This window comes from Mustela nivalis (assembly GCF_964662115.1).
Source record: "Mustela nivalis genome assembly, chromosome: 8".
Lineage (NCBI taxonomy): Eukaryota > Metazoa > Chordata > Mammalia > Carnivora > Mustelidae > Mustela > Mustela nivalis.
The window spans coordinates 48,600,048-48,625,190 of record NC_139027.1 but is presented as its reverse complement, the minus strand read 5'-3'; the positions used below and the strand labels follow the sequence as shown (position 1 = coordinate 48,625,190).

Below are 25,143 nucleotides of genomic sequence, written 5' to 3'. Positions count from 1 at the left end.
CCACATCAAGAAGTTTATTCCAGGGAACCTGGGTGGCTCAGTGGGTTAAAGCCTCTGCCTTCGGCTTGGGTCATGATGCCAGGGTCCTGGGATCGAGTCCCGCATCGGGCTCTCTGCTCAGCAGGGAGCCTGCTTCCTCCTCTCTCTCTGCCTGCCTCTCCATGTACTTGTGATGTCTGCCTGTCAAATAAATAAATAAAATCTTTAAAAAAAAAAAGAAGTTTATTCCAAAAAAAGAACAAGGGATGCTCTTAAAGATGTATGTCTAGGATACTTGTAATTATTAAAAATGGAAATAATTTATATTTAGAAATAGAGGAATGGTAAAATAAATGCGTATAGCTCTGCAGTATAATGCACCCATTAAAAATCCCATTTTGCAAAGTATTTTATGACATGGAAAATACCCATGATATGATGTTAAGGAATAAAACAAAAACCAAAAAGCAGCTATTGAAACTTCTTTATTATGATTTAAAATTCATCCTTAAAAGCATGAGTAACTGGGACGCCTGGGTGGCTCAGTTGGTTAAGCAGCTGCCTTTGGCTCAGGTCATGATCCCAGTGTCCTGGGATCGAGTCCCACATCGGGCTCCTTGCTCTGCAGGGAACCTGCTTCTCCCTCTGACTCTGCCTGCCACTCTGTCTGCTTGTGCTTGCGCTCACTCTACCTCTCTCTCTGACAAATGAATAAATAAAATTAAAAAAGAAAAAATAGTTACTTGCACTGAGTCAATAGACTACCCAAATTGCTTCCATTTAAAAAAAAAAAAAAAAAGCATGAGTAACTATATGTGGCATAAATATCACAGATAGAAAAAGCCAGTATAAAGGCACCTCGGTGGCTCAGTGGGTTAAAGCCTTTGCCTTCGGCTCAGGCCATGATCCCAGGGTCCTGGGCTCTCTGCTGGGCATCGGGCTCTCTGCTTGGTAGGGAGCCTGCCTCCCCTCTCTCTGTGCCTGCCTCTCTGCCTACTTGTGATTTCTGTTTGTCAAATAAATAAATAAAATCTTAAAATAAATAAATATAAATAGTAAGATTAAAAAAGAAAGAAAGAAAGAAAAAGCTAGCTTTCCAGAATTTTAACTGGTTATTTGTCAGTAGCAGGATTGTAGATACTTTTTATGTTTTCTTTACAGCTTAATGTATTTTCCAAATGTTCTTCTGGGAAGATGTATTGTTTTATTCATTCATTCACTTATTTAATAAATGTGTAGTGACTGTTAGGTGTCAGGCACTCTGCCTTGTGTTGAGGAGATAAAGTAAATAAGACAGCGGATATGTTCTTCACTTTGCTCAGAGTTTACAATTCCTTAAAATTGGGAGAAAAAAGGTTTTTTCCTTAATTCATTTCATTTGACTCAGTAATTCCACTTTTGGGAATCTATCCTAAGGAAATAATCAAGATAGCAAAAAAAATTATCGTATAGAAATGTTTATTAGTGCATTAACCATTAGGCAAAAAAATTTAGAAGCCACATAAATGCCCAACAGTTATTAACAGTAGTTAATAACATGGGAAAACATTATTCATGTTTTCCACTACTATCAACAGGAAAAAAGTATGCTGCAAAATTATACAGAATCTGACCTCAATTATGTAGTGTAATTAGTCATAAAAGAGAAATTCGGATGTTAACAAGTGTTATTTTTGCATGGTGAAGTAATAATTGATTTGCACTTTTGTGCCTATATTCTTCATATTTCCCAAGTTTTTGCAATGAACAGGTTTAATATTATAATCAGGAAAAACACGCTGCTTTTGTTTTTAAAGACTTGACTCAGACATTATCTGTTAAAAATTCAAGGAGCATACAAAAAGACAATTTACCATTTCCTTAAAGTTTGCCCTGACTTGGTGAAAAAAGGAGAGAAAACTCATACAGAGAGAGCCCACAGCCCATTTCCTTTCTAAAACATTCTTGGGAGAGAGTGGATGACCACAAATGCAGTAGAGCTACCCCCATCACAGGGACTGGGGAAATTAATTCACTGTGCTCATGAGGCTGAGCAAGGCAAAATAGAAGGAGCACTTGGAGGACTTGGAGACAGAGCCCTGGACCCTAATCCCAAACTCTACCTTGAATCTAACCTTGAGCGTGATATTGATAATCTCCCTGAGGTGTGTCTGTATATTAGGGACCTGGGGACATTTCTCACTGCTGTCATTTCCTCATTGAGCAGGTGTCATGCAGGGTCAGGGTCCTGCTTTGTCTCGGGTTTGCCTAGAGAAAAAGAACAATGGTGCCTGAGATGTCAGGGTCAAGGCAGCCAAAATCTGGCTCCCTATCTATTCCGGTGTGAAGACTTTGACCCTGACTTCTGACTCTTGCCTTCTAAGTTCAAAGAGAAAGCCCATGGCTGTGGAACATGGCACTTCTGTATAAGCTGAAGCAAGAGGGCTGCCTGCTGGTGCTCCATCAACTACTGAATGCTCAGGTGTACACGGACTGACAGGGCTCACACAAGGCCCAAGTGCATTTAAAATACCAACTTTCCCTCTAATTTAAAGTTCATCAAGACTGAAATCACAGCAGGTTTCACTGCACCTGTATTCAGTCATATATCATGCTCTGGGTTTTCTAAATGTAAGGGTTTGCTGTGCAGTCAAGGAGCAAGTCAGTGCAGAAAGATTTATAGGCATACTTCACTTTCAACAAACTTAATATCTGAAAATTAAAGTACCATAAAAGATAAATTTACAAAAGAATTCATTTCATTACCATTTTGAGTAATTGGTTTACCTTCTACTTCTAAAACGTAAATCGGCTCACCACAACCTGTTTTACACACAACATATCAATCAAGCACATAGAGTTGCATAAAGGAGATGTCTACGGAACTTAGAAATCAGCATTTGGACACCACTGCAAAAGCTGGAAACATTTCTCTGATTGACTACAGAAGGTGAAAAAGACCTCAAATCAAATGATAGATAATCTTTATGCCAAAAGAGTTTAGTAGTTTGGGATTTTTTTTTTTTTTTTTGGAGGGGGGAACATTTCTTCTAGGTCCTTCTTTGGTTTTCTCATAATTCATTGATTTCAGCAAGGCCACTGAAAGAACCCATTTCAGAATCACAGGGGCAGGTGTTTTCAACATCCCTTTATATCCCAGGTAAACATTTAATACTTGTGTACACATAGATACATACATTAGAGATCTATGGCACCCACAAAAATGTCAATGCAGATAAAGCTGTGCTCTAATAATCAATTTTCCATCCTGCCACCTGAGGAGCCATTCATTCCAGAATGCTAGCCCCAGTATTTGAAAATGCCAACATTTTCATTTTCAATCAGCTTCAGAAACCCTTAGTTAGTTGTAGGAAAGAAAGAGCTTTCAATTGCCTTTGCCAAGCACGTTTCTCTGTGGATACAGGCAGGTTAAAAGCATTGACCTTACATGACAAAAGAAATTTAGAAAAGCTCCTGGGTCAGCTCCCTGGGTCCCTATCTGTGGAGTTCCTGAAGAATAGCCTCGCTGCCTCTCATGCCTGAATGAGAGCTCCTAGCAGCATAGACAGAGCCAAATTAGAATCCTGAGTATTTTATGATTCTAATGAAATGCTCTTCACATACGAATAATATTGGAGAGTTGAGGCGGGAGCAGAAAAATCTCTGGATGTCCAGGAAAAAGTGAAAAATGAGAAATTTTGCTTAGACATACTTAAAACTGGAAAGCACCAAGAGGCTTCCCAGCAAAATAGTAGGCTTGCAAGGATTAATGAAGCCCCAGCCAAGGGCTAGCCCCCTTGCCAACACCTGGGGATCCCCTTCAGGCCTCCATGGTAAATGAGAGGATGAATATATGGAAAGAAGCAAAGCAGGAGTGGAAAGGAAAGTGTCAAAGAGATGAGTGCAGGAGGGGTGAAGAAAATAGGACTAAATGAAGGATGAAGGAGGTGTGTGAAGAAAGGGAGACTGGCTATGAACAAAAAGGAGAAAAGGAAAAAGGAAATAGATAAGGAAATGGTGAGATAAGATGAAGTCCCGCATGCACAAACGACTCAGTTAGGTGTCAGGAAAACCCCTGGGTACAGGTGACCAATCACCACCTTGATCCAGGCACAGTGCAACCCGGAAGCTCCCAGCAAAGCTATGGTCCTCTATGGACACCTTCTCCCTTCTCCACAAAGGGCAGGCTCACCTGTCGAAGGCCACAGCAGTCATGGAGTAGATGCTGGCGAAGACAGCAGCGATGGGGAAGAAGTTGTGGAACTTGCAGTAGAACAGGCCATAGTACCACTCGTTGTGGACAGCATAGGTGAAGTTCACCACTGTGTTGAACGCGGCCATGGATGCCTCTGCGAAAGCCAGATTCACCAGGAAATAGTTAGTCACTGTCCTCATTCTCTTGTGGGCCAGGATGATCCACATCACCACCACATTGCCCACCACAGAGGTCACCACGATGACCGTGTAGGCAGCTGCCCAAAGGACTATTTGCCAGGCCGGCTGCACGAACTGGTTGGGCTCCGAGGTGTTGGTGGAGATATTTGGGAAGAGGTCTGAGTCTACCTGGAGGACGTTATCCATTCTTCCACTAAGTGGTTAAGCCGCCCTGGGGGTCGGGGTCGTGCTTAACCAAGCAGGAGGGCTACAGGCTCTTTCTGGGCAGAACTCTTTCCTTGCAAGCAGGAGAGTTGGCGCTCAAAAGATAAATGCTTCTAGATGCGCGCGGTCTGCCTCTTGTGGTTTCGAATTCCTCCACTTTCAAGCGTCAGGAAGCATTTGAGTTCAGAAATCCGGAGACAGCGTCTCTATTGCGTGGGACTGGAAAAAGGAAAGGAATTCCACGGGTCACGGTTCCGAGAAGCAGGAGACCCCCGCTTATCTGCACCTGCTGCTGCTTGCAACTGCTGTTCCCGCTGCTTGCAGCGGGAAATGCAAAACCCTGTTCTGCAAGAGGACTTGGGGGCGAAGGGGAGAGTGTTCGTCACAGCGCGACCTGAAAAGTTCTGAGTCTATGGCGGGGATTCTGGGGCCCCTGGTCCGTCTGGTGATTTTTTTCCTTTGCTTTTGCTGCGCTGTCGCCGCCGCCGCCGCCGCCTGCAGCTTCACAGGCGCCTGTCTGGCTCGGGTCCTGCTTGGCTCGGGAGTTAGCAGAACCTCGGCAGGCTGCGCGCGAGGCTTTTATAACCCTCTGCAGAGACGTCACCGCGAAGGGGCAGTACCTGGGCTGCGCACCCGCCAGTCCTGGTGCGCAGCGCCGCAGCTGAACCAGCTGTTGGCAACTGTCTCATTCCACCAACGCAGCCACCTCGCCTTTTGCGGCTACCTGCTGTGGGAATCCTCAAGCCAGGCGCCCCACACACTCCGCGAGGGGGCGCCAGGTGGCCTCGGAGTAACTGAGCCGGACGGCGTCTGCAGGCTGAATGAACCACGGAACCGAAGGATTTGCGAAAGAGCTGTACCGATGATGGACACACAACTTCCAGCGAGAGCAGCCCGGAGCGCTGCGACAGCTCTGCAGAGGCGCCTGCCTGTGGCTGTGGGAGTCGGGCAAATGTGGGGGCGACGTGCCAGCGCTGCGCTCCGGGCCTCTCTCCAGCCCGAGTGTACCACGGGCTCGCCCTGGCTGCTACCGAGAGGAGGTGACGATGCCCAGTTCCAGGTGTCCGGAAAACTACTTTGCTGAGATCGTGTTTAGGAAATACCCCCAAACACCCAGGTCCTTTCTCTGGGTTGACCGATTCCCCTGGGGAGGCAATGATAGACTCTAAGCTTTGGGGATACCTTCCTCAGGTTCCTCGGTGACTTGGCCCCTAGGTCCATGAAAAGCTCCAGCTGAGCTCTGCAGCTGAGCCCCCTGCGCAGACAGCCGGGACTGGACTGGGCTCCCTAGGAAGCCTGGTGAGCGCAGCAGCCACCTATCAGCAGTGTGTCGCCCAGACGCGCCTCTCTGGGCCCTCTGCCAGTACCCACTGCGGCCTCGAGTTTACCGCCCGAGGACCTAGGAGCTTCTGCCTCTGCGTCTGGGGGGCCTGCGGGCTAGTGCCAGGCTGGGCGGCGTGGGGGGTTCCTTCCCCTACTCTCTCGCGGGTTTGCATAGGGACTGGAGGGCAGTTTTGTCCCCCTTTTCTACCCACCTCCTCCGCCCCCGGCGGACTTCAAGGCCTCATATGCAAGTCCAAAGCCATTTCAAACCGCGGAGCTGGTGTCGGACGCTGGGAGGAGGTGGGAAATGCCTGTCGGCGGGTGCGAACCGTTTTGGAGAAGCCGAGATGGGCTCAAGTTTGGAGGCTTTCCCGCCCAGAGATACGGTTCGAACCTTCGGAGGCCATCTATTCCTCTGTCTCCCTCGCGCCCTCCCCTCTTTTCACTGCGGGAACTCAGAACTGTGCGACATGAACAGGAATGGTTACCATAGCCCAGCGCTGAGGCTCGCTGTTGGCGCAAGCCCGCCTTCTCCCGGGAGCTGCGTTTACGCACTAGTCCTGTCTGGTTATGCGCCTCTTAGGGGAGCAAGCAAAACATCTGGCAGGAAACGCTTTAAGGTTTACAAATTTATTGTACCGATTGATGCCAGGCTAAAATCTGCCAGTTCATTTTAGTTTTGTTGAAGCCTGGAATTTCAGCATGTATATGAACCTCACCTTGCACCCCTAAACCTGAAGAGAAAACTCCAGTGATGTCTGGGGGAGCACAGCACGCACAGGTTGCAAAGAAGGAACCTTCTCGAAGGGAAGTCCTCTTCCACCCTGGATCTCTCATAACTGCTTCCAGTAGTGGGTATTAGAGCTCTTTTAAGCTTTTCCATTCTAAAATATGTAAAATGTTATAACACTGCTAATACATAGTGTTTATTTTCCTATTAGAAAATTTGAATTTCTAAGTTTTTTTTGGGGGGGGGGGCTGTGTGGATTTTTCCTTTCCATAAATTGTCTATTCACATGTTTTGTCCCTTTTTCTGTTAGACTGCTTTCCAGTCACTTTTTTCTCAGAGCTCTTTGTATATTATAGATATAAACACTGCCTATTATTAATATTTCAAGTATTTCTCTAATGCTATTATTTATCTCTTGAATTAATGTATTTGTCATAAAAACTTAAACAATTTTTTATGTAGTCTGTATTTACTTTAGTAGCACTTGAGTTTTCAAGTCTTGGTTTAAAAAAAGTCTTACAAAATCCTGGCTTTTTTCCATCGTGGGTTTTCTTGGCAGTTCTTTCTTTTCTTCTTTCCTATCTTTTTCCTTCCTGCTTGTCTTCCTTCCTCTTCCTTCTCTTTTTCTTTCTTCCTTTCTCTTTCTCCTATTTCTCCTTTCTCTTTCTTTTTTTTTCTTTCCATCCATCAATTCATCCATTCAACCATCCATCCATCCTACCTTCCTTCCTTTCTTTCCAATAAGATCTTTAGTTCACCTGCAGTTTGTTATTGTGTATTATATAAATTATTTTTTCATATTAATTAAACCATTATCCATGTCATAGATTAAATTTACAAATACATGTGATTTAATAGTTATATTCTCCAGTCTTTCCTACTGATCCATTTGTCTATTCCTACAGCAATACCAGGTATATATGTATATATGTATTTGATTAATATCATCTTCTACTTTGCCTAGCCTCCTTGCAATTAGGAAGAGACTAATTTAGCCAATAGGTTGTGAGTGGAAATGATGTGTGTCACTACTAGGCTGAAGCATAGAAGAGTGTGTGTGTATGTATGTGTATGAGAGAGAGAGAGAGAGAGACTTCCCCATGGATTCTCTCCACCAAGTCCCAAATGATGCAGCCACAAGAAGACAGGCCTTAATTACCTTGAGTACCCAAGTGACTGTATAAGCTAGGCTGCTGGCCATTTTGGACATGTAGTATAAGTAGGAAATGAATTTTTGTTGTATTAAGGCACTAGGTTTGGGGATTAATTTGTTACTCACCATGTTATAGCTTATTCTGACTAATATAGGAATAAATATTCCGATATCTGGTAAGGCAAGTTCATCTGGATGCTCATTTCATGCTTTTTAAAATCCATTTTTAGACATCATATTTAAATTTTAAATTCAATTTAAAAATTAAACAAAACAAACTGCAGTAGTATTTTAATTAGAACTGTGTGAAACTTACTGAATTTTGACAAAATTGACATTTTTGATATATATTTTTTAATCTAAGAACATGGTATGCCTTTCCATTTATTCAAGTCTTATTTATACCTCTCAAAAAGATTTTATAATTTTGATTAAAATAGATCCAGTCTTTTGGTACATAATTTCCATATATTTTGTAGGTTTTGTTTATATTTTAAATGAAATACTTTTTTTATTTTAGATCAAAGAAAACCCATTGTCTTCTGTGTATATGTATTTGTGTTTATGTGTATGAGTGTCTTTCTTTGTATGTATCCTCGTCATTTTACTGAATTTTGTATTTATTCTGCTTTTTATTTGCTTTTCTTTGCGTTTTCAATCACATCATTAGCATATTTTTGTTTCACTGAATTTCCTTTACCTTCTAGGACAATGTTTAATTAAAATTGGTGATAAGAGGTATTTCTGTATAGTTTCTGAATTTAAATTAAGATGACTTTGAATTTTTACTATTTGGGAGAATATTTGTTGTTAAATTTGCTAAATAGGCTCTTATGTTTAAATAGTTTCCTTCTACTTTATTTTACCTAGAAAATTTTAAATGAATGTCTTATAAATTTCTTTTACTTTTAAATGCGTTTTTCAGGATCTGTTGATATGATTGTGTAATTTTTTTTTTCACTAATTTGTTGACATAATGGATTAAATGAATAGATTTCCCAACACTCGACCCAACCTAGCATTCCTGGCACAATATCTGCTTGGGCAAAGGCTATATTATTTCTTTGATATATTGCTGGATTCAACTTGCTAATGATTTATTTAACATTTTTACATCCATTTTTCTAAGTGAAACTGATGTAGAGATTTTTTTTCCTTTTCTTTTTCATATATTAATATTATGCACCAAAAAGTGAAATGAGAAGCATCTCATCTCTAACTATGGCAAGAAATACTAGTCTTGGTCCCTGAACTACCCAAGAACTAGTGAGAAATGTAAGTCCCTGGGCCATCACAGTACTACTAAATTAGAATCTGCATTTTAGTAAGAACTTAGGTTATTTGTATGCACATTAAAGTTTGAAGGGTTTGTTTGTTTTTTTAAAGATTTTTATTTACTTATTTGACAGAGAGAGAGAGAGAGAGAGAGAGAGACAGTGAGAGAGGGAATACAAGCCGGGGAAATGGGAGAGGGAGAAGCAGGCTTCTCATTGAACAGAGAGCCTGTCGCAGGGCTTGATCCAAGGACCCTGGGATCATGACCTGAGCTGAAAGCAGATGCTTAATGACTGAGCCACTCAAGCACTATGTAAGGTTTGAGGAGTTTAAAATAGATCCAGTGTTTTCTAAGTTTCTTAATGATAAGAAACTCTTGAGTTGGTTGTTAATAAACATAATCCGGTTCCAAGGAAAACTCTGATTTGGTGAATCTGATTGGGGTTCAGTGGTCTGTGATTTTACCAAGTACGCTGGGTCAGTTTTCTCTTCAAGCAAGTTTTGGAAATATGTGGACCTTTTACTTTAAACAGCACAAAACTAGATGAGTTCTTTCTTCATCTCAAGGAAAATTTCAGCTAGTTTTTTTTTTTAATTATTATGTCTTCTCTATTAGCCCTGTCTTCTCCTTTTGAGACTCTCATTATTGTCATGGTAGGTTTTCTAGAACCATCCTCTGGATGTTTACAAACGATTCCTGCTCTCATTCTCAGATCTCAGTATCCAGGCTCTTCTGTTTTGTTACTTTCTCCAAGTTCTGTTGATCTCCCAGCACAGCCCAGCCTGCCTGGTTCTACTCTCTTCTCAGCTTAACTCCCAACAGAGCCCCAGGGCTCATTTATATCCAGCTGCCCTTAAGGCCTGAAGCCACGTGGCTGATAGGAGAGAACGCTGGAGTTGCTGGGAAAAGGAACGCAGCTGTGTTCAGGCCCCCATACACTCTGATCTCCTGAAGCCACTGGTGTGGAAACATCACCTTCCCCCTTCAGTGTGGATGTTACTACTATTAGTCACTGACTTCCTTTCTTAGCCATCCTTTCATAAGACAAACTGGTATACGTTATATCTCTTGGAAATTACACTGTTACTCCTCTGAAAGTAAGAACCATGTTATTCAACTATTGGTTTGCTAGCAGTCCCTTCCCTATATGGCACGATTAATACATATGTATTGGGTTGGATTGAATTGCTTGATAATGGTTGAATTTAGAAAGGTGGTGTGAGACAGGGAGGCCGCACCAGAACAGAATTCATCAAACTGCAAATCTTCCCAATACAAAAACAACAATAACATTAATAAAAATAACAGGAAGTAAGGGGAGGACGGAGAGGGTATATGGCTCTTCAACAATGCTTTCTGGAACAACTGTTCACTACCTGCTTTACAGGTAGTCACTATTTGCCTGTGCTTTTAGCTTTAGCTTTCTGAAACACTTTTTTTTTTTTTAAGATTTTTATTTATTTGTTAGAGAGAGAGAGATACAGAGCGCAAGCACAGGCAGACAGAGTGGCAGGCTAGAGGTAGAGGGAGAAGCAGGCTCCCTGCCGAGCAAGGAGCCCGATGTGCGACTCGATCCCAGGACGGTGGGATCATGACCTGAGCCCAAGGTAGCCGCCTAACCAACTGAGCCACCCAGGCGTCCCTGAAACACTTTGTTTTATGTGCGTTTCTATATATACTATAGCATATAGCATAGATTTTGAGTTTCTTTTCATGAGCTAATGTAAAAATCATTTTCCTTTGAGTTAAAATTCATATTTAATGATATGACTGATACATTTGGCTTTAAGTCTGTTATGTTATTTTATGTTATATTCCCGAAGGTATTTTTTTACATTTATGGGCAAATGTATATGGTGTTATATACATGGCCTGTTTGCTTCAAAAAATGATTGTGTTATTTAGAAAGACTTGTGTGGGTTTTTTTTCCTAGTAGGTAATTTTATACTCATATCTTTTATAATGCTCTTAATCTCTTTTTATCGTATAGACTTCTGTTATTTGGCTTATCAGCTTCAAATGATATTGTAAATCTTCCACCTATTACCCACGTTGTGATATATGAGCCTTTCCCATTCAACTGAGCCATACTAACCTGCTGTCTTTGCAGGTCAAAATGCCTGTTGATCAGCATGTCAAATGGCTTAATTTGGTAATACTTTTCCCTTTTATTTCTTTTCTCTTCCCATTTTAAAAGATGTGTTATTTCTATTTTGACAAAATATTTTTTCTTTCACATGTATCTTTGTTTTGGTTTTGGTCTTAGACCTATAATGAAATACATCCAATGGTCATCATCAGCTCTTTTGCTAAAATTTCTGCATCGATCTTTAGGCTGAAAGAAGTTCTTCTGCAGTTAGCTCTTCAGAAAGACCTCATAAGTAGAGCCTTGCATTTTTAAGACTGCTTTCTGTTGCTCTCACACTAGAAGTTTAGTTTCACCATATATTCTTTCACTTTAAAAATAAACACTAAAAACTACACATACTAATTGGCATGTTTTACGGACTTCTATGATTTTATGGACATAAAATTTTGGGGCTTTGCATACCTCTCATTTTGTTTTTTGTTTGTTAAGATTTTTAATTTATTTAAGAGAGAGAGAGAGAGATGGTGTGAGAGAGCTGGGGTGGGGGGAAGAGAGAGAGGTAGAAGCAGACTCCCCAAGGAGCAGTGAGCTCGGTTCTAGGACCTTGGGATCGTGACCTGAGCAGACGCTTAACTGACAGCCACCCAGGCACCCCATCTCTCAATTCTTAAAGAAAATCACTATTTTCTATTACTGGAGAATGTTTTCAGATCTGTTAAGTTGTTGTAACTACTTAAATATTTCTGTTCTATTACTGGAGAATATTTTAGAGAAAAGCTAAAGACCATTTATATTTGAAATGAAAATGTATATCTATATTTATATTTCAAATAAAATTTCATTGAAATATGAATTGACACAGAAAAGGACACGTATCCTAAGTGCAGAACTCAATAAATCACAGGAAGTAAACATATCTGTGTAAACACATCCTAGGGGAAAAAGACTATTACCAGAATGATAGAGACCCTCTCTCAGCCATCTCCAAAGATAACCCTACCTTAGCTTCTAAAAATGCAGATTCAATTTGCACGTTTTTTGAATTTTAAGTTAATGGAATTATGCCTGTATAGCTTCTTTTACCCCATATTACAATGGTGAGATTCATTTATGTTGTTTGTAACGAGTTCACTCTTTTTTAAAAGTTTATTTAATTTAAAATAAATTAATGAACATACAGTGTATTATTAGTTTCAGAGGTAGAGTTTAGTGATTCATCAGTTGTACATAACACCTAGTGCTCATTCCATCAAGTGCCCTCCTCCTTAATTCCCATCATCCAATTATCCCATCTCTCCATCCACATCCCCTTCAGCAACCCTGTTTGTTTCCTATAGTTAAATCTCTCGTAGTTTGTGTCCCTCTCTTATTTCATCTTGTTTTATTTTCTCCTCCCTTCCCCTATGTTCATCTGTTCTGTTTCTTGAATTCCACATATGAGTTCATTCTCATTGCCATATAGCATTCTATTGTTTGAAAATCCTAGTTTACTCAATTACTGTTGATGGACACTTGATTGTTTTTTGTATTTCGCAATAAGAACAATGTCACTATTTCTTAAGCACATGTTTACCCAGTTTTGTTGGAAATATGCCCAGGAATACAATTACTGGGTCATGAGTTTGCGTATGCTCAGCTTTAGTAGATATTTACAAACACATAGTTCCTTGCGACAATTACAATCCCCATAGCAACACACATAAGTTTTCCAGGTGCTTCACATCCTTGCAAATAAATAGGACTGTCAGTTTTCTTTATCTCTGCCATTCTGATGGGTGGGATATCCCACTTTCATTTTGGCTTGTGTTTTACTGATGAATGAAAGAATGTGGTGGAGCACCTTTTCATATAATTTTTGGAAAGTGTCTGTTTTAGTTGTTTGATTTTTTTAATTGGTTTTCTCTTTTATTGATTTGTAAGAGTTCCTTAGATGAAATGGGTCCTTTGTCAGTTATTCTGTAGTTTGCCTTTGTCTTTTGATGGCCAGAAATTCCCATTTTTAATGTATCACCTTAACCCACAATTTTACAGTCAATGCTTTCTGTGCTTTAAGAAATCTTTGTTTATCCCAAGATCATGAAGATGTTATGTTATCTTCCATTAACTTGATTCCTTTAACTTTTATATCTATCTCTATAATCTAATTGGAATTGATTAATGTGTATGGTATGAACTAGAGGGTTAAGATTCATGTTCATCTTTATTGATATTCAATTGTCCTAGAACAGTTTACTTAAAAGAATGTTCTTTCTCTACTGTCTTCAATGCCACCTCTGCCATAAATCAAGTAATTCTGTATGAGAAGGTCTATTTTTGGAATCTCTATTTTGTTCCGTTGGCCTTTTGAATACCCTTGCCCTAGTATTATTACAACTCTATAATAAGCTGTCATATAATCTAGCAGTATAAGTTCTCATTTTTTTTTCTTAAAATAGCCTTAGCTATTCTTAGCCCTTTGCATTTCCATACAAATTTTAGAATTTATCTGTTTTTACCAAAAAGTCAAACTCTGTGGCAATTTAAACTGGGACTGTTTTGAATCTCTAGATTTATTTGGAAAGGGTCTATATCTTTACCATACTTATTTAGATCTTCTTAATGCTTCTCAATTAAGTTTTATAATTTCCAATATGGAGGTCTTACACATCTTAGATGTATTGCTAGATGTTCAATCTCTTTGATACTTTGATGCTGTTGTGATAGTTTTTCAAATTTTACTCTCTAAATGTTGCTATATAGAGATATACAATTGACCTTTGTATTTTGATTTTATATTTATAACTCTGGTAAATTCACTCAATAATTCTCATGGTTTAAATTTAGATTTCCCTGGATTTTTTTTTTTTTATTTTACACATTGCCTTTACTTTTTAAAGTTTTTATTTAAATTCTAGTTATCACATAATGTAATATTAATTTCAGGAGTAGAATTTAGTGATTCATCACTTACATATAATACCCAGTGCTCAGCTCAACAAGGGCCATCCTTAATACTCACCAGCCATCTAGCCCATCCCCCACATACCTTTCCTTCAGCAATCGTCAGTTTGTTCTCTATAGTTTAGAGTCTCTTATGGTTTGCATCCCTTCCCTTTTTTCCCCTTCCCCATGTTCATTTGTTATGTTTCTTAAATTCCAAATATGAGTGAAATCATGTGATAGTTGGCTTTCTCTGACATATTTCATTTAGCATAATACACTTTAGCCCCATCCACATCATTGCAAATGGAAAGATTTTATTCTTTTTGATGATTGAGTAATATTCCATTACAAATATATACCACCTCTATTTTATCCATTCTTTAGTCAATGGACTGATAGACATTTGGGCTCTTTCCATAATTTGGCTATTGTTGATAATGTGGCTATAATGTGCATGTGCCTTAAAATCAGTATTTTTGTATCCTTTGGGTAAATACCTAGGAGTGCAATTACTGGATTGTAGGGTAGTACTATTTTTAACTTTCTGAGGAACCTCCATACTGTTTTACACAGTGGCTGCACCAGTTTGCATTCCCACCAACAGTATAAGAGGGTTTCCCTTTTCCCACCTCCTCACCAACATCTGTCATTCCCTGAGTGGTTGATTTTAGTCAGTCTGACAGGTGTGAGTTGGTATCTCATCATGGTTTTGATTTGTGCTTCCCTGATGACGAATGATGTTGAGCATCTTCTCATGTGTCTGTTAGCTATCTGGAGTCTTCTTGTCTTCTTCTTGTTCATGTCTTCTGCTCATTTCTTAACTGGGTAATTTGTTTTTTGAGTGTTGAGTCTGATAAGTTCTTTATAGATTTTGGATATTAACCCTTTATCAGATATATCATTTGCAAATATCTTCTCCCCTTCTGTAGGTTACCTTTTAGTTTTGTTGCTTGTTTCCTTAGCTATGCAGAAAATTTTTATCTTGATAATATCCCAATAGTTCATCTTTGCTTTTGTTTCCTTTGACTCCAGAGACTTGTCTAGCAAGAATTTGCTATGGACAATGTCAAAGAGGTTGTTGTTGGTGTTCTCCTCTAGGATTTTAATGGTTTTCTGTTTCACATATAGGTCTTTCATCCATTTTGAATTGATTTTTGTGTATGGTCTAATACAGTGGTCAGTTTCATTCTTCTTCATGTTGCTATACAATACCATTTGTTGAGAGACTATTTTTTTTCCATTGGATATTATTTTCTGCTTTGTTAATGATTAGTTGACCATACAGTTGTGGGTCCATTTCCGGGTTTTCTACCCTATTCCACAGATCTATATGTCTGTTTTTGTGCCAGTATCATATTATCTTGACAACTACAGTTTTGTAATATAGCGTGAAGTCCAGAATCGTGATGTTTCCAGATTTGCTTTTCTTTTTCAAGATTGCTTTGGCTATTGGGGGTCTTTTGTGGTTCCGTACAAATTTTAGGATTGTTTGTTTTAGCTCTGTGAAAAATGCTAGTGGTATTTTCATAGGGATTTCATTAAATCTGAAGATTTCTTTGGGTAATATAGACATTTTTTAAAGATTTTATTTATTTATTTATTTGACACAGAGAGAGAGAGATTACAAGTAGGCAGAGAAGCAGGCAGAGAAGGGGGGGAAGCAGGCTCCCCGCTGAGCATAGAGCCTGATGTGGGGCTCAATCCCAAGACCCTGGGATCATGACCTGAGTGGAAGGCAGAGGCTTAACCCACTGAGCCACCCAGGCTCCCCTAGTATAGACATTTTAACAATGTTTTTTTTCTTTCAGTCAATAGGTGTGGAATGTTTTTCCATTTCTTTGTGTCATCTTCAATTTCTTTCACAAGTGTTGTATAGTTTTCAGAGTACAAATCTTTTACCTCTTTGATTAGGTTCATTCTTAGAATCTTATGGTTTGAGGAGCAGTTGTAAATGGGACTGATTCCCTGATTTCTCTTTCTGCTGCTTCATTATTGGTGTATAGAAATGTAACAGATTTCTGTACACTGATTTTGTATCCTACAATTTTGCTGAATTCATATATCAGTTCTAGCAATTTTTCAGTAGAATCTTTTGGGTTTTCTCCATAGAGTATCATGTCATTTGTGAAAAGTAAAAGTTTGCCTTCTTCCTTGCTGATTTGGATGTATTTTATTTCTTTTTGTTGTCTGATTGCTGAGGCTAAGACCTCCAATACTATGTTAAATGACAATTGCTGGATAAAGTATTCTTGGCTGCAGAGTTTCCCCACTCAGCATGTTCAATATAGCATGCTATTCTCTTCTGGCCTGCCAAATTTCTGTGGAGAGATCTGCTCCTAACCTTATTTGTCTTCCCTTGAAGGTTAGGTATTTGCTTTCCCTTGTTGCTTTCAGGATTCTTTCCTTAGCTCTGTATTTTGCAAATTTTACTACTATATATCTTGATATTGGCCTGTTTTTGTTGATTTTGATGGGAGTTCTCTGTGCCTCCTAGATTAGGATGTTTTGTTGCCTTCCCCCAATTAGGGAAGTTTTCAGCTATAATTTCTTCAAATAAACCTTCTGCCCTTTTCCCTTTCTTATTCTTCTGGGACTCCTATGATACAAATGTTATTACGCTCTGTCAAGTTTCTGAGTTCTCTAAGTCTATATTCATGATCCAATATTTTTCCTTCCCTCTTCTTTTCAGCTTCATTGGATTCCTCTGGAATTTCTATCTGTAGAATCACTAGAAGGAATAAAGAGTTTTCATTCTACAAGATTTTGCTTCATATATATATCTATATATTGTTAAAATGTCTATACTAGGGGAGCCTGGGTGGCTCAGTGGGTTAAAGCCTCTGCCTTTGGCTCAGGTAATGATTTCAGGGTCCTGGGATTGAGCCCCACATCAGGCTCTCTGCTCAGCAAGGAGCCTGCTTCCTCCTCCCTCCCTTTCTCTCTCTGCCTGCTTCTCTGCCTACTTGTGATCTCTGCTTGTCAAATAAATTTGAAAAATCTTTAAAAAATATATATATATGACTTATATATGTGTGTGTATGTATGTGTGTGTGTGTGTATGACTTTACCCTTTTAACCTTATGAAATAGACCTCTTCATCTCCAGAAGTATTTCTTGCCTTTGAGCCTACTGAAATTGGTGTTGCTACTCCACCTTTATTTTGGTTAGTATTTCCAAAGTATATTTTACTATTTAGTTGTAGAATCTTCATTTCTTTCCTTTATGGTTTCCAGTTCTCTACTACAATTTTCCATCTTGTTATTTAATTTCTTAAACATGTTACCACAATCTCTTTAATGTCCATGGTTGGTAATTACAATATTTGGATATCCTGGGAGTTTGTACTGTCTATTTTTCATCTTGGTTTTTGGCCAATTCTTATATTCCTGCATGCTTAATTATTTTCATTGTATGACAGAAAAGGTGTCTGAAAAATTACAGAGATGTTTTTAGCCATTAGATGATATTATATTCCCCAGTAGAGGAGTTACTTCTGCTCCTGGCATGTGGTTAGAATGATTTTAATCCAATCAGGGCTTGTGCTGTTATGAAGTGATAGTTTAGTCTTTGTGAGGTCTGGTCTATTCTCAGTTCACCATCACTCCTAGGGTAGTGGGGTTTTTTGGGAGTCCACACTGAATCCTTGGACACCTACAAGGACCCTTCCTTCTTTGTGAGCACTGAAGTCCATTTGTATGCATGTGTGTGTGTGCAAATGTTGGGATTTCCTTTTTTTAAAAATATTATTGTTTTAGTATAATTGATGTACAATGTTATATTAGTTTCAGATGTACAATATAGTGATTTGACAAGTTTATACATTATGTTATGTTCATCACAAGTATAGCTACCCTCTGTCCTGTTATGTCACTATTACTATATCATTGACTGTATTTCTTATACGGTGACTTTTATTTCTAGGACCTACTCATTTCATAATTGGAACCCTGTATCTCCCACTCCCTTCACCCATTTTTTGTCTTGTCAACCCCATGAAACTATTAACACCTCTGTTCAGTTCCTCAGCCTCTTAGACACTGCTTAAGAAAAGGCAAAAGCTTTGAGGAAGAGGGGTCAAGTGATTGGCAGGAGAGGGAGGCAGCTACTAGGCAGTGAGCAGTGCCTATTTAACAAGTATGGCAGTGTTTCAATTTTTTAAATTAATAGACTTTATATTTTAGAGATGTTTTAGGTTCTTTATTTAAAAAATGAACAGCATGTACAGAAAGTACCCATATACTCCCTCCTACCACCAGTTTTATTAGCCTTAATAGTGCATACCAAATGAATAACTGCCCTGATTTACTGCCAGTCCTCCTGTCTCACAGGAGAGGAGCCCAAAGAAGCTTAAAGTTTTAGGGTCCTGATCTGCTCCCACACTGATGACTCTTGGTTTCTACCTGCCTGTCTGAGATGACAAGCTGTCACTAGTAAGCACATAGGTAAGGGGTATTTTGTCAGTGCATATCTATGAATAGAATTGATCCCCCACTTTACAGCCAAAATTCTATCCTATAGACAAGGTGTCAAATCACACTGACAGATGCCTGCCCACAAAACCATTGGCATTTACTCCTTTCATCTTCCTTATATGGTGTTACTGACAATAGTTTAAAAAACATAAAAAGGAGAGGTTTGTGAGAATCAGCTAATGCCTTCACGGGAGCCTGAACTAAGCAGGTCAGCAAAGCATGAAAAGCCCTCAGATTCCTTTTCCTACCAGTCTCCAAAAAGGGAAAACATTTCTGACTTCATTTCCTAACTATTGATCCGCTTGGACCTGTTATCTGTGTCAGATATAAAAGGAATTATGTGGGTTAGTCCCTAAAATCTATAAAGAGCTTATCAAACTCCACACCCCCCCTCCAAAAAACACATAATCCAGTTAAGAAATGGACAGAAGGCATGAATAGACATTTTTCCAAGGAAGACATCCAGATGGCTAAAAGACACATGAGAAGATGCTCAACATTACCCATCATCAGCGAAACACAAATCAAAACCATGATGAGATACCAACTCACACCTTTCAGAATGGCTAAAATTAACCACTCAGAAAGTGTTGGTGAGGATGCAGGGAAAGGGGAGCCCTCTTGCACTGTTGGTGGGAATGCAAACTGGTGCAGCCACTGTGTAAAACAGTATGGAGGTTCCTCAGAAAGTTAAAAATAGAACTACCCTGCTATCCAGCAATTGCTCTCATAGCTATTTACCCACAGGATACAAAAATACTGATTTGAAGGAACATACGCACCCCAATGTTTATAGTTGCATTATCAACAATAGCCAAATTAAGGAGAGAGCCCAGATGTCCCTCAACTGATGAATGGATAAAGAAAAGGGTGTGTGTGTGTGTGTGTGTGTGTGTGTGTGTGTGTAAAATGGAATATTATTCAGTCATTAAAAAGAATGAAATCTTGCATTTACAATGATGGGTGGAGCTAGAGTATATTACGCTAAGTGAAATAAGTCAGAGTAAAATGAATATCGTATGATCTCACTCATACATGGAATTTAAGAAAGAAACAGATGAACATATGGGAAGGAGAGAAGGGAGAGAGGAAAATAAACCATAGGAGACTCTTAACTATAGAGAACAAACTGAGGGTTGTTTGTTCTTTTTGTGATGAGCACTGCATATTGTATGTAAGTGATGAATCACTGAATCTACTTCAGAAACCAATATTACACAAGATATTAACTAAGTAAAATTTAAATTAAAAAATTAAATTAAATTAAATTAAAATTAAAAAATAAAAAGAACTTTATATTATTGAAATATTGCCTCACAAATTTTCTTAAAGTAGAAATTCTATGAAGTTCTTTAATTCTCCCATAGAATTTTACAGAGGCCTTTAACTATCAATCGTAGTTGTGACATGGACAGGGGTAATAGGAGAAATCTTTCCTGGACCAATTCCCACTCTCATCTGGACTACTATATACTTAATATATTTCATAAAGTCTAGATAAAACTGGCATTGGTCAATGATAATTTCAAAGAGATTTCAACCAGGTGATTTGGGACGTTTGCTTGTCTAATGTCCTTTTATTTGTCTTCAAGCTGTTTTTTTTTAATCTATCACCATCTTCATTAAGCTTTAAAACTGAGAGGGACTCTTGAACTCTTCAGACACCTTCCTAAATGGATAAAAGCTTTATGAATGAAGGCTATTTTTTCCTTATCTTCAAGACCCATCTGCATCTGGTATATCTACTCCAAAAATAGTACCACAGTGAACTGCGTGCTCCTTATCAAATAATCTAGTACATCTTGTACTACAGGGTGCTGTGTAATCATCAACATTAATCACATAATTAAGAATATGGTATTCCATACATAACCAAATGTTTCTTTTTTCTCACAACCGCAATTGAGAAAGCACATGGTCTGTGGGTTTTGGTAATGATCCAGTTAAATACCAGTTCTTTAATATGGTTCCTCAGACCATTTACTGTCAATAGATCTTCCCTTGAATGCTCAAGTCATTTAGTTTTATGGTGTGCAGGTTGACTTGAACACACCTTGTATCACATTCTTGCAGAGAAAATTGTCTTGCTACTGCTCCAAGCACTTTGTTTTCATTTCTCCTTCACATCTCAGAAACTGAAAGGTCATCAAAGTTAAATCTGTCTGAATTCAGATCATGGAATTTTCTAGAACAAAGCAATTTGAGAGTTGTTTTATTTCTCTCTTGCCTCCATGATATGATATGAAGACTAATGTGATCAATGAAGAACATAATGAAATACCTCATCTGCCACAACCTTTAAAGGCATTAGTATTTGCTCTAATAAAGGCTTTTTCTCTCCTACTATTTACATGGAATATGAACATATATAACAGTTGGCTGTATAATCTGTTCATTGAATTTCAACCTCACCTAAGATTGGTAATCATTCTTGGTTCACTCAGTAAATATTTGAGTATCAGACTCTACAATGTATACGGTAAATAAGTATGATCCCCGTCATCAACAAGGGAGACAGATAGGCAAAGGCAATACAGCATGATAAGTGTGACATTAGAGGAAGCAGGGAGCATATAAAAAGGGGACCTGGCCCAGAGCTGGCAAGTCAGAGCAGGTGTCACAAGGGGAATGACATCTGAGCTAGCGAGGCCATGCTACAGTAATAAACAACCCTCATACCCAAGTGGATTAACCCAATAAAATTTTATTTCTTGCTTTTGTAAGAAGAATTTCCTAGGTCAACACTATTCACATAGCTGCACCAAGTAAGGAGGTTGAGAAAGGTAGTTATCATGCCCAAAAGGAGAAATGTGAAACAGAATTTCTGAATGCATAGTATTATCTCTGCCAGAACTGATCCTTCTGGTCATCATATATTCATTGTATTCTTCCTTCCACACACAGAATGTACTCCCCAAGGGAGTTAATTCAGTATCTCATCCACTTAGAGCATCAAATCCAAGAGTCCAGGATCTCTGGATAAATCAGGTATGAATGTGGACTTCATTGGTCTAGAGACATATGAACTAAAAAGAGACGAATATCTGTGTTTCCACCCTACACCCAACATATAATCATAAAATAGGATAGGAGGAACCACAGTGACAACTCTCTCATTTGGAAAGGAGTAGAATGAGAAAAACACAGCCATCACTAGTCCATGGCAACTATGAAATCCTGCTTGGCAGACCTTATGGAGTTCCCTCAACTTAGGGCAGTGGTTCCAACCAGGAGCAATTTTGCAGCAGAGGACACATGGCAATGTTTGAAGACGTTTTTGGTTGTCACAACTGGGGAAGAGATAACCGTCATTTAGTGGGTAGAAGTCAGGGAGGCTGTTAACATCCTAAAATGCATAGGACAGTCATCCACAACAAAAATCTACCTGACCCAAAAGTCAATAGTGGCAATGCTAGGAAACCTGACCTGAGGATAAGGAGGAGTCCTTGGTGAGGCCCTGATCCTACTCCCAGGTTCCCTGTGCCCTGTGGCTCCTACTCCCTGCCTTCATAGGTCTTTCTCTGTTTTCTGTCTTCCTTTGTGGCTACAATTGAATTGAGCATTGAGGAGTATACCCTCCCTGAGTACTGTACAGTTGTCACTCCTGAGATGGGCACTCAAGTGTCCTTTTATGTCTTGAAAAATCACAATTTCTTTTTTTCCCCCCTCAATTGTTAGTTTCTTGGACAGGTCAGCTCTTTCAAAAACATACCTATTTGATTCTAATCAGGTCCTTATGTCTGTACCTATACCCACAGTTCTTTACAAGACATATCTGCTTTTTTCTTTGCTTTATTATTCCCCAAACTCTCTTAATGGAGACTCTTTTGAACTTCTGTGGAAAGGCTTCACAGTTAATCTGCTCTCTGACAAGACTGAATTGTGATGGGCCTTTGCTATTCAAAGACTTTCTTAACATCATCTATTCCTGTTTGGGGTATAAAAGAAATTGGATTTTCCAGTTCTTCTAAGTCATGAATTTTTGAACTATCTATTTATTCCCTTTCATTTCTGTTTAATTCCTTCCTGATTTCACCTCCTCTTGTAATTCCTTGCCAAACATAGCCAAATAATTTACAACACACATTACTAAGCTTCTTCCTTTCAGTGTTTCCCAGGAGAACCAAAACTCCATTAGTCACAGGGAAAAAAAATTTACTAAGTTTTTTTTTCCTTTTTATAACATGAATTAAATTTCCTAGCCTTGAATGTTGACTTTCATACCTTTGCCACCCATCTGCTAAGTCAATGTGACATATAGTAGGTTTTTTCTGTGGCAATACCCAACTCCTAATACCACTTTCTGTATTACCCAGAGGATGCCATAGACCATGTTATGGCAACATTTTCAGAACCTAGTGGGTTAACAAAATACCTTCTGGTTTTTTCCTCACAAAGCCTGCTGTAAGCTTGGGGGACTCTCTCCCTTCTGGCCACTCAGAGATCCTGATTCTTCAACTTATGGCTCTGCCTTCTCAAATTGCAGCTCTGAGTTTGCCAGGAGAGAAGCCAAGAGACACGAGAACCAGGAAGAAGATTCAAAATGCCTCATGCTGGACATGGCACATATCACTTCTGATAATATTTCATTGGTAAAAGCTGGTAATATGGCTTCATCTGTTGATCACTAGGGCTGAGAAGTGTAATTCCCTATGTGCCCCAGAAGAGGGAACATGAAATTGGACTTGATGATCACTGAGTTTTGTCTCTGCTTTTCTGAGAACTTGAAGGATTGGAAGGAGTCAAATCAGATCCAGATGAGTGGGGTGGGACATGTGGAGTATTCTAAGCAGAGGAGATCGTGTGAAAGCCTGGAGGCTAGAAATAATGAATCATTTGGGGAATTGACAGAAGTGTCCTGTGGTTGAACTTTTGTGAGGGCAATATGGGATGAAGGAGGCAGAAGGGAGTAAAGAAAAACCAGTTTGGGGCTGCCATCACTGGAAGCCTTGTAAACCATATTAAGGGGAAGGACTTGGTTCCATGACAAAGTGATTGTAAGGAAGGGAGTGATAATTTCAGAGATACTTATTAGAAAATCAAAGTCCAGAATGAATTGGAGTGGGTAAGACCTGAGATGTGGTCCACTTAAGACATTCTTGCAGCAGTCCAGGCAAGAGATTACCTTAAGTTGAGTAGTCTCAGACAGGATGTGTCACACAGATACATTTGAGAGAGTCATAGGAGGTGGAGTCAACAGGGATTGTTGGTTAATTAGCTATAAACAGGTGGAGAAGTCCGGGATAAAACACAGGATTCTGATCGGACTATGGCATCATTCGCTGATGGGGAACAGAGGCAGAAGCCCCAGCACTCAGACACAGATACCCCAGCCTGTCATGTTTCATAGTGGAAACCTGGTCTGATGTTGACTGCTGAAAGACTTGAAAATTACATTAGCCCACTTGAGCATCAAGAGGAGGCAAAGCCTTCTTTCAATCTAGCTTTTGTTTCTTTTGTATTTTATTTTTTCTTGGGTTGGGGGCTGCTGGAGAGAAAAAAAAACCAACCAGGCTGCCCTTCAATATCAACTCTCTCCTAACAAGAAGCTGAATGCTCACTAATAGCCCTGTGTTAGAAGAGCCACTTCGGAAAACAGCTTAGTATTACCTGCACAAGTTAAATATATACTGTGATGGTTAATTTTATGTGCCAATTTGGCTGGGCCATGGTACCCAGATATGTGGTCAAACATTACTCTGGATGTTTCTGTGAAGCCGTTTTGGAAGAGATTTCCATTTAAATCAGGGGCTTTGAGTAAAGCAGATTGACTTCTATAATGTGGGTAGGCCTCATCCAGTCAGTGAAAGGCCTAAGTGGAATAAAAGACATCTCCCCCAAGATCTCCCCCAAGTAAGAGGGAATTCTGCAGCTAATGGCTTTTGGACTTGAATGAAACATCTGCTTATTAACTCAGTCTTTAGTCTAGGGGAACGCCTTGCAGATTTTGGACTTGTCAGCCTCCATGATCATGTGAGCCAGTCCTTTAAAATCTTTCAATAGATAGATGAAAGATAGTCTATCTATATATATTGATTTATATATGTGTATAAATATCCTATTGGTTCTATTTCTCTGGAAAGCCCATATTAATACATATACTAACCATGCAAACTCTACCTTGGATAAAGTCAAGCAGATGAGTACCATTCTTGTATACATATAAGAATGTTAATAGTAACATTGTTTACAGTTGTTCCAAACTATAACTGCATAAATTTACAATAGTAGGACATATAGACAGATTGTGCTATGGGCATGCAATGGAATAATATACAGTGAATGAAAGGAATGAATGAAATCACACACAAAAACATGAAAGAATCTCAACATAATATTTAATGTAAAGAAAGCAAGACACAGAAAACTAGATATAATAAACTTCTGTATAAATTTCAAAAACAAAAAACAAGTGAATTATAATTTTAAGAATGCACACTTAAGTGGTAGTACTATAAAGTAAATAAAAAAAAAGGAATTTTACCAAAACATTTGCTACGAGTAGTTATTTTCGGAGGCTATGGAAAGAAACATATAGGAGACTTCTGAGTCCTGGCAATGTTGTATTTCTTGTCTTGGGTCGCAGTTATGTGAGTCTTCACTTATAATTATTTAATTACT

General features: G+C 39.1%; 1 protein-coding gene across 5 annotated transcripts in view; it reads right to left on the bottom strand.

The window, feature by feature from the left end:
• Positions 1-25,143, bottom strand: part of TACR1 (tachykinin receptor 1) — a 169,652-nt gene that overhangs the window by 142,207 nt on the left and 2,302 nt on the right. Inside the window, exons 2-3 of one of the 5 annotated variants that reach the window (XM_082743842.1) lie at positions 20,576-20,707; positions 4,151-4,307 (exon numbers count right to left, since the gene is read on the bottom strand). In XM_082743842.1, the coding sequence (XP_082599968.1) occupies positions 4,151-4,299 (149 nt within the window). In that variant the 5' untranslated portion in view covers positions 4,300-4,307; positions 20,576-20,707. Of the gene's footprint in view, positions 1-4,150; positions 5,895-20,575; positions 20,708-25,143 lie in introns of those variants that run through there. The other 4 variants (XM_082743843.1, XM_082743844.1, XM_082743840.1 and 1 more) reach the window with 4 other exon arrangements.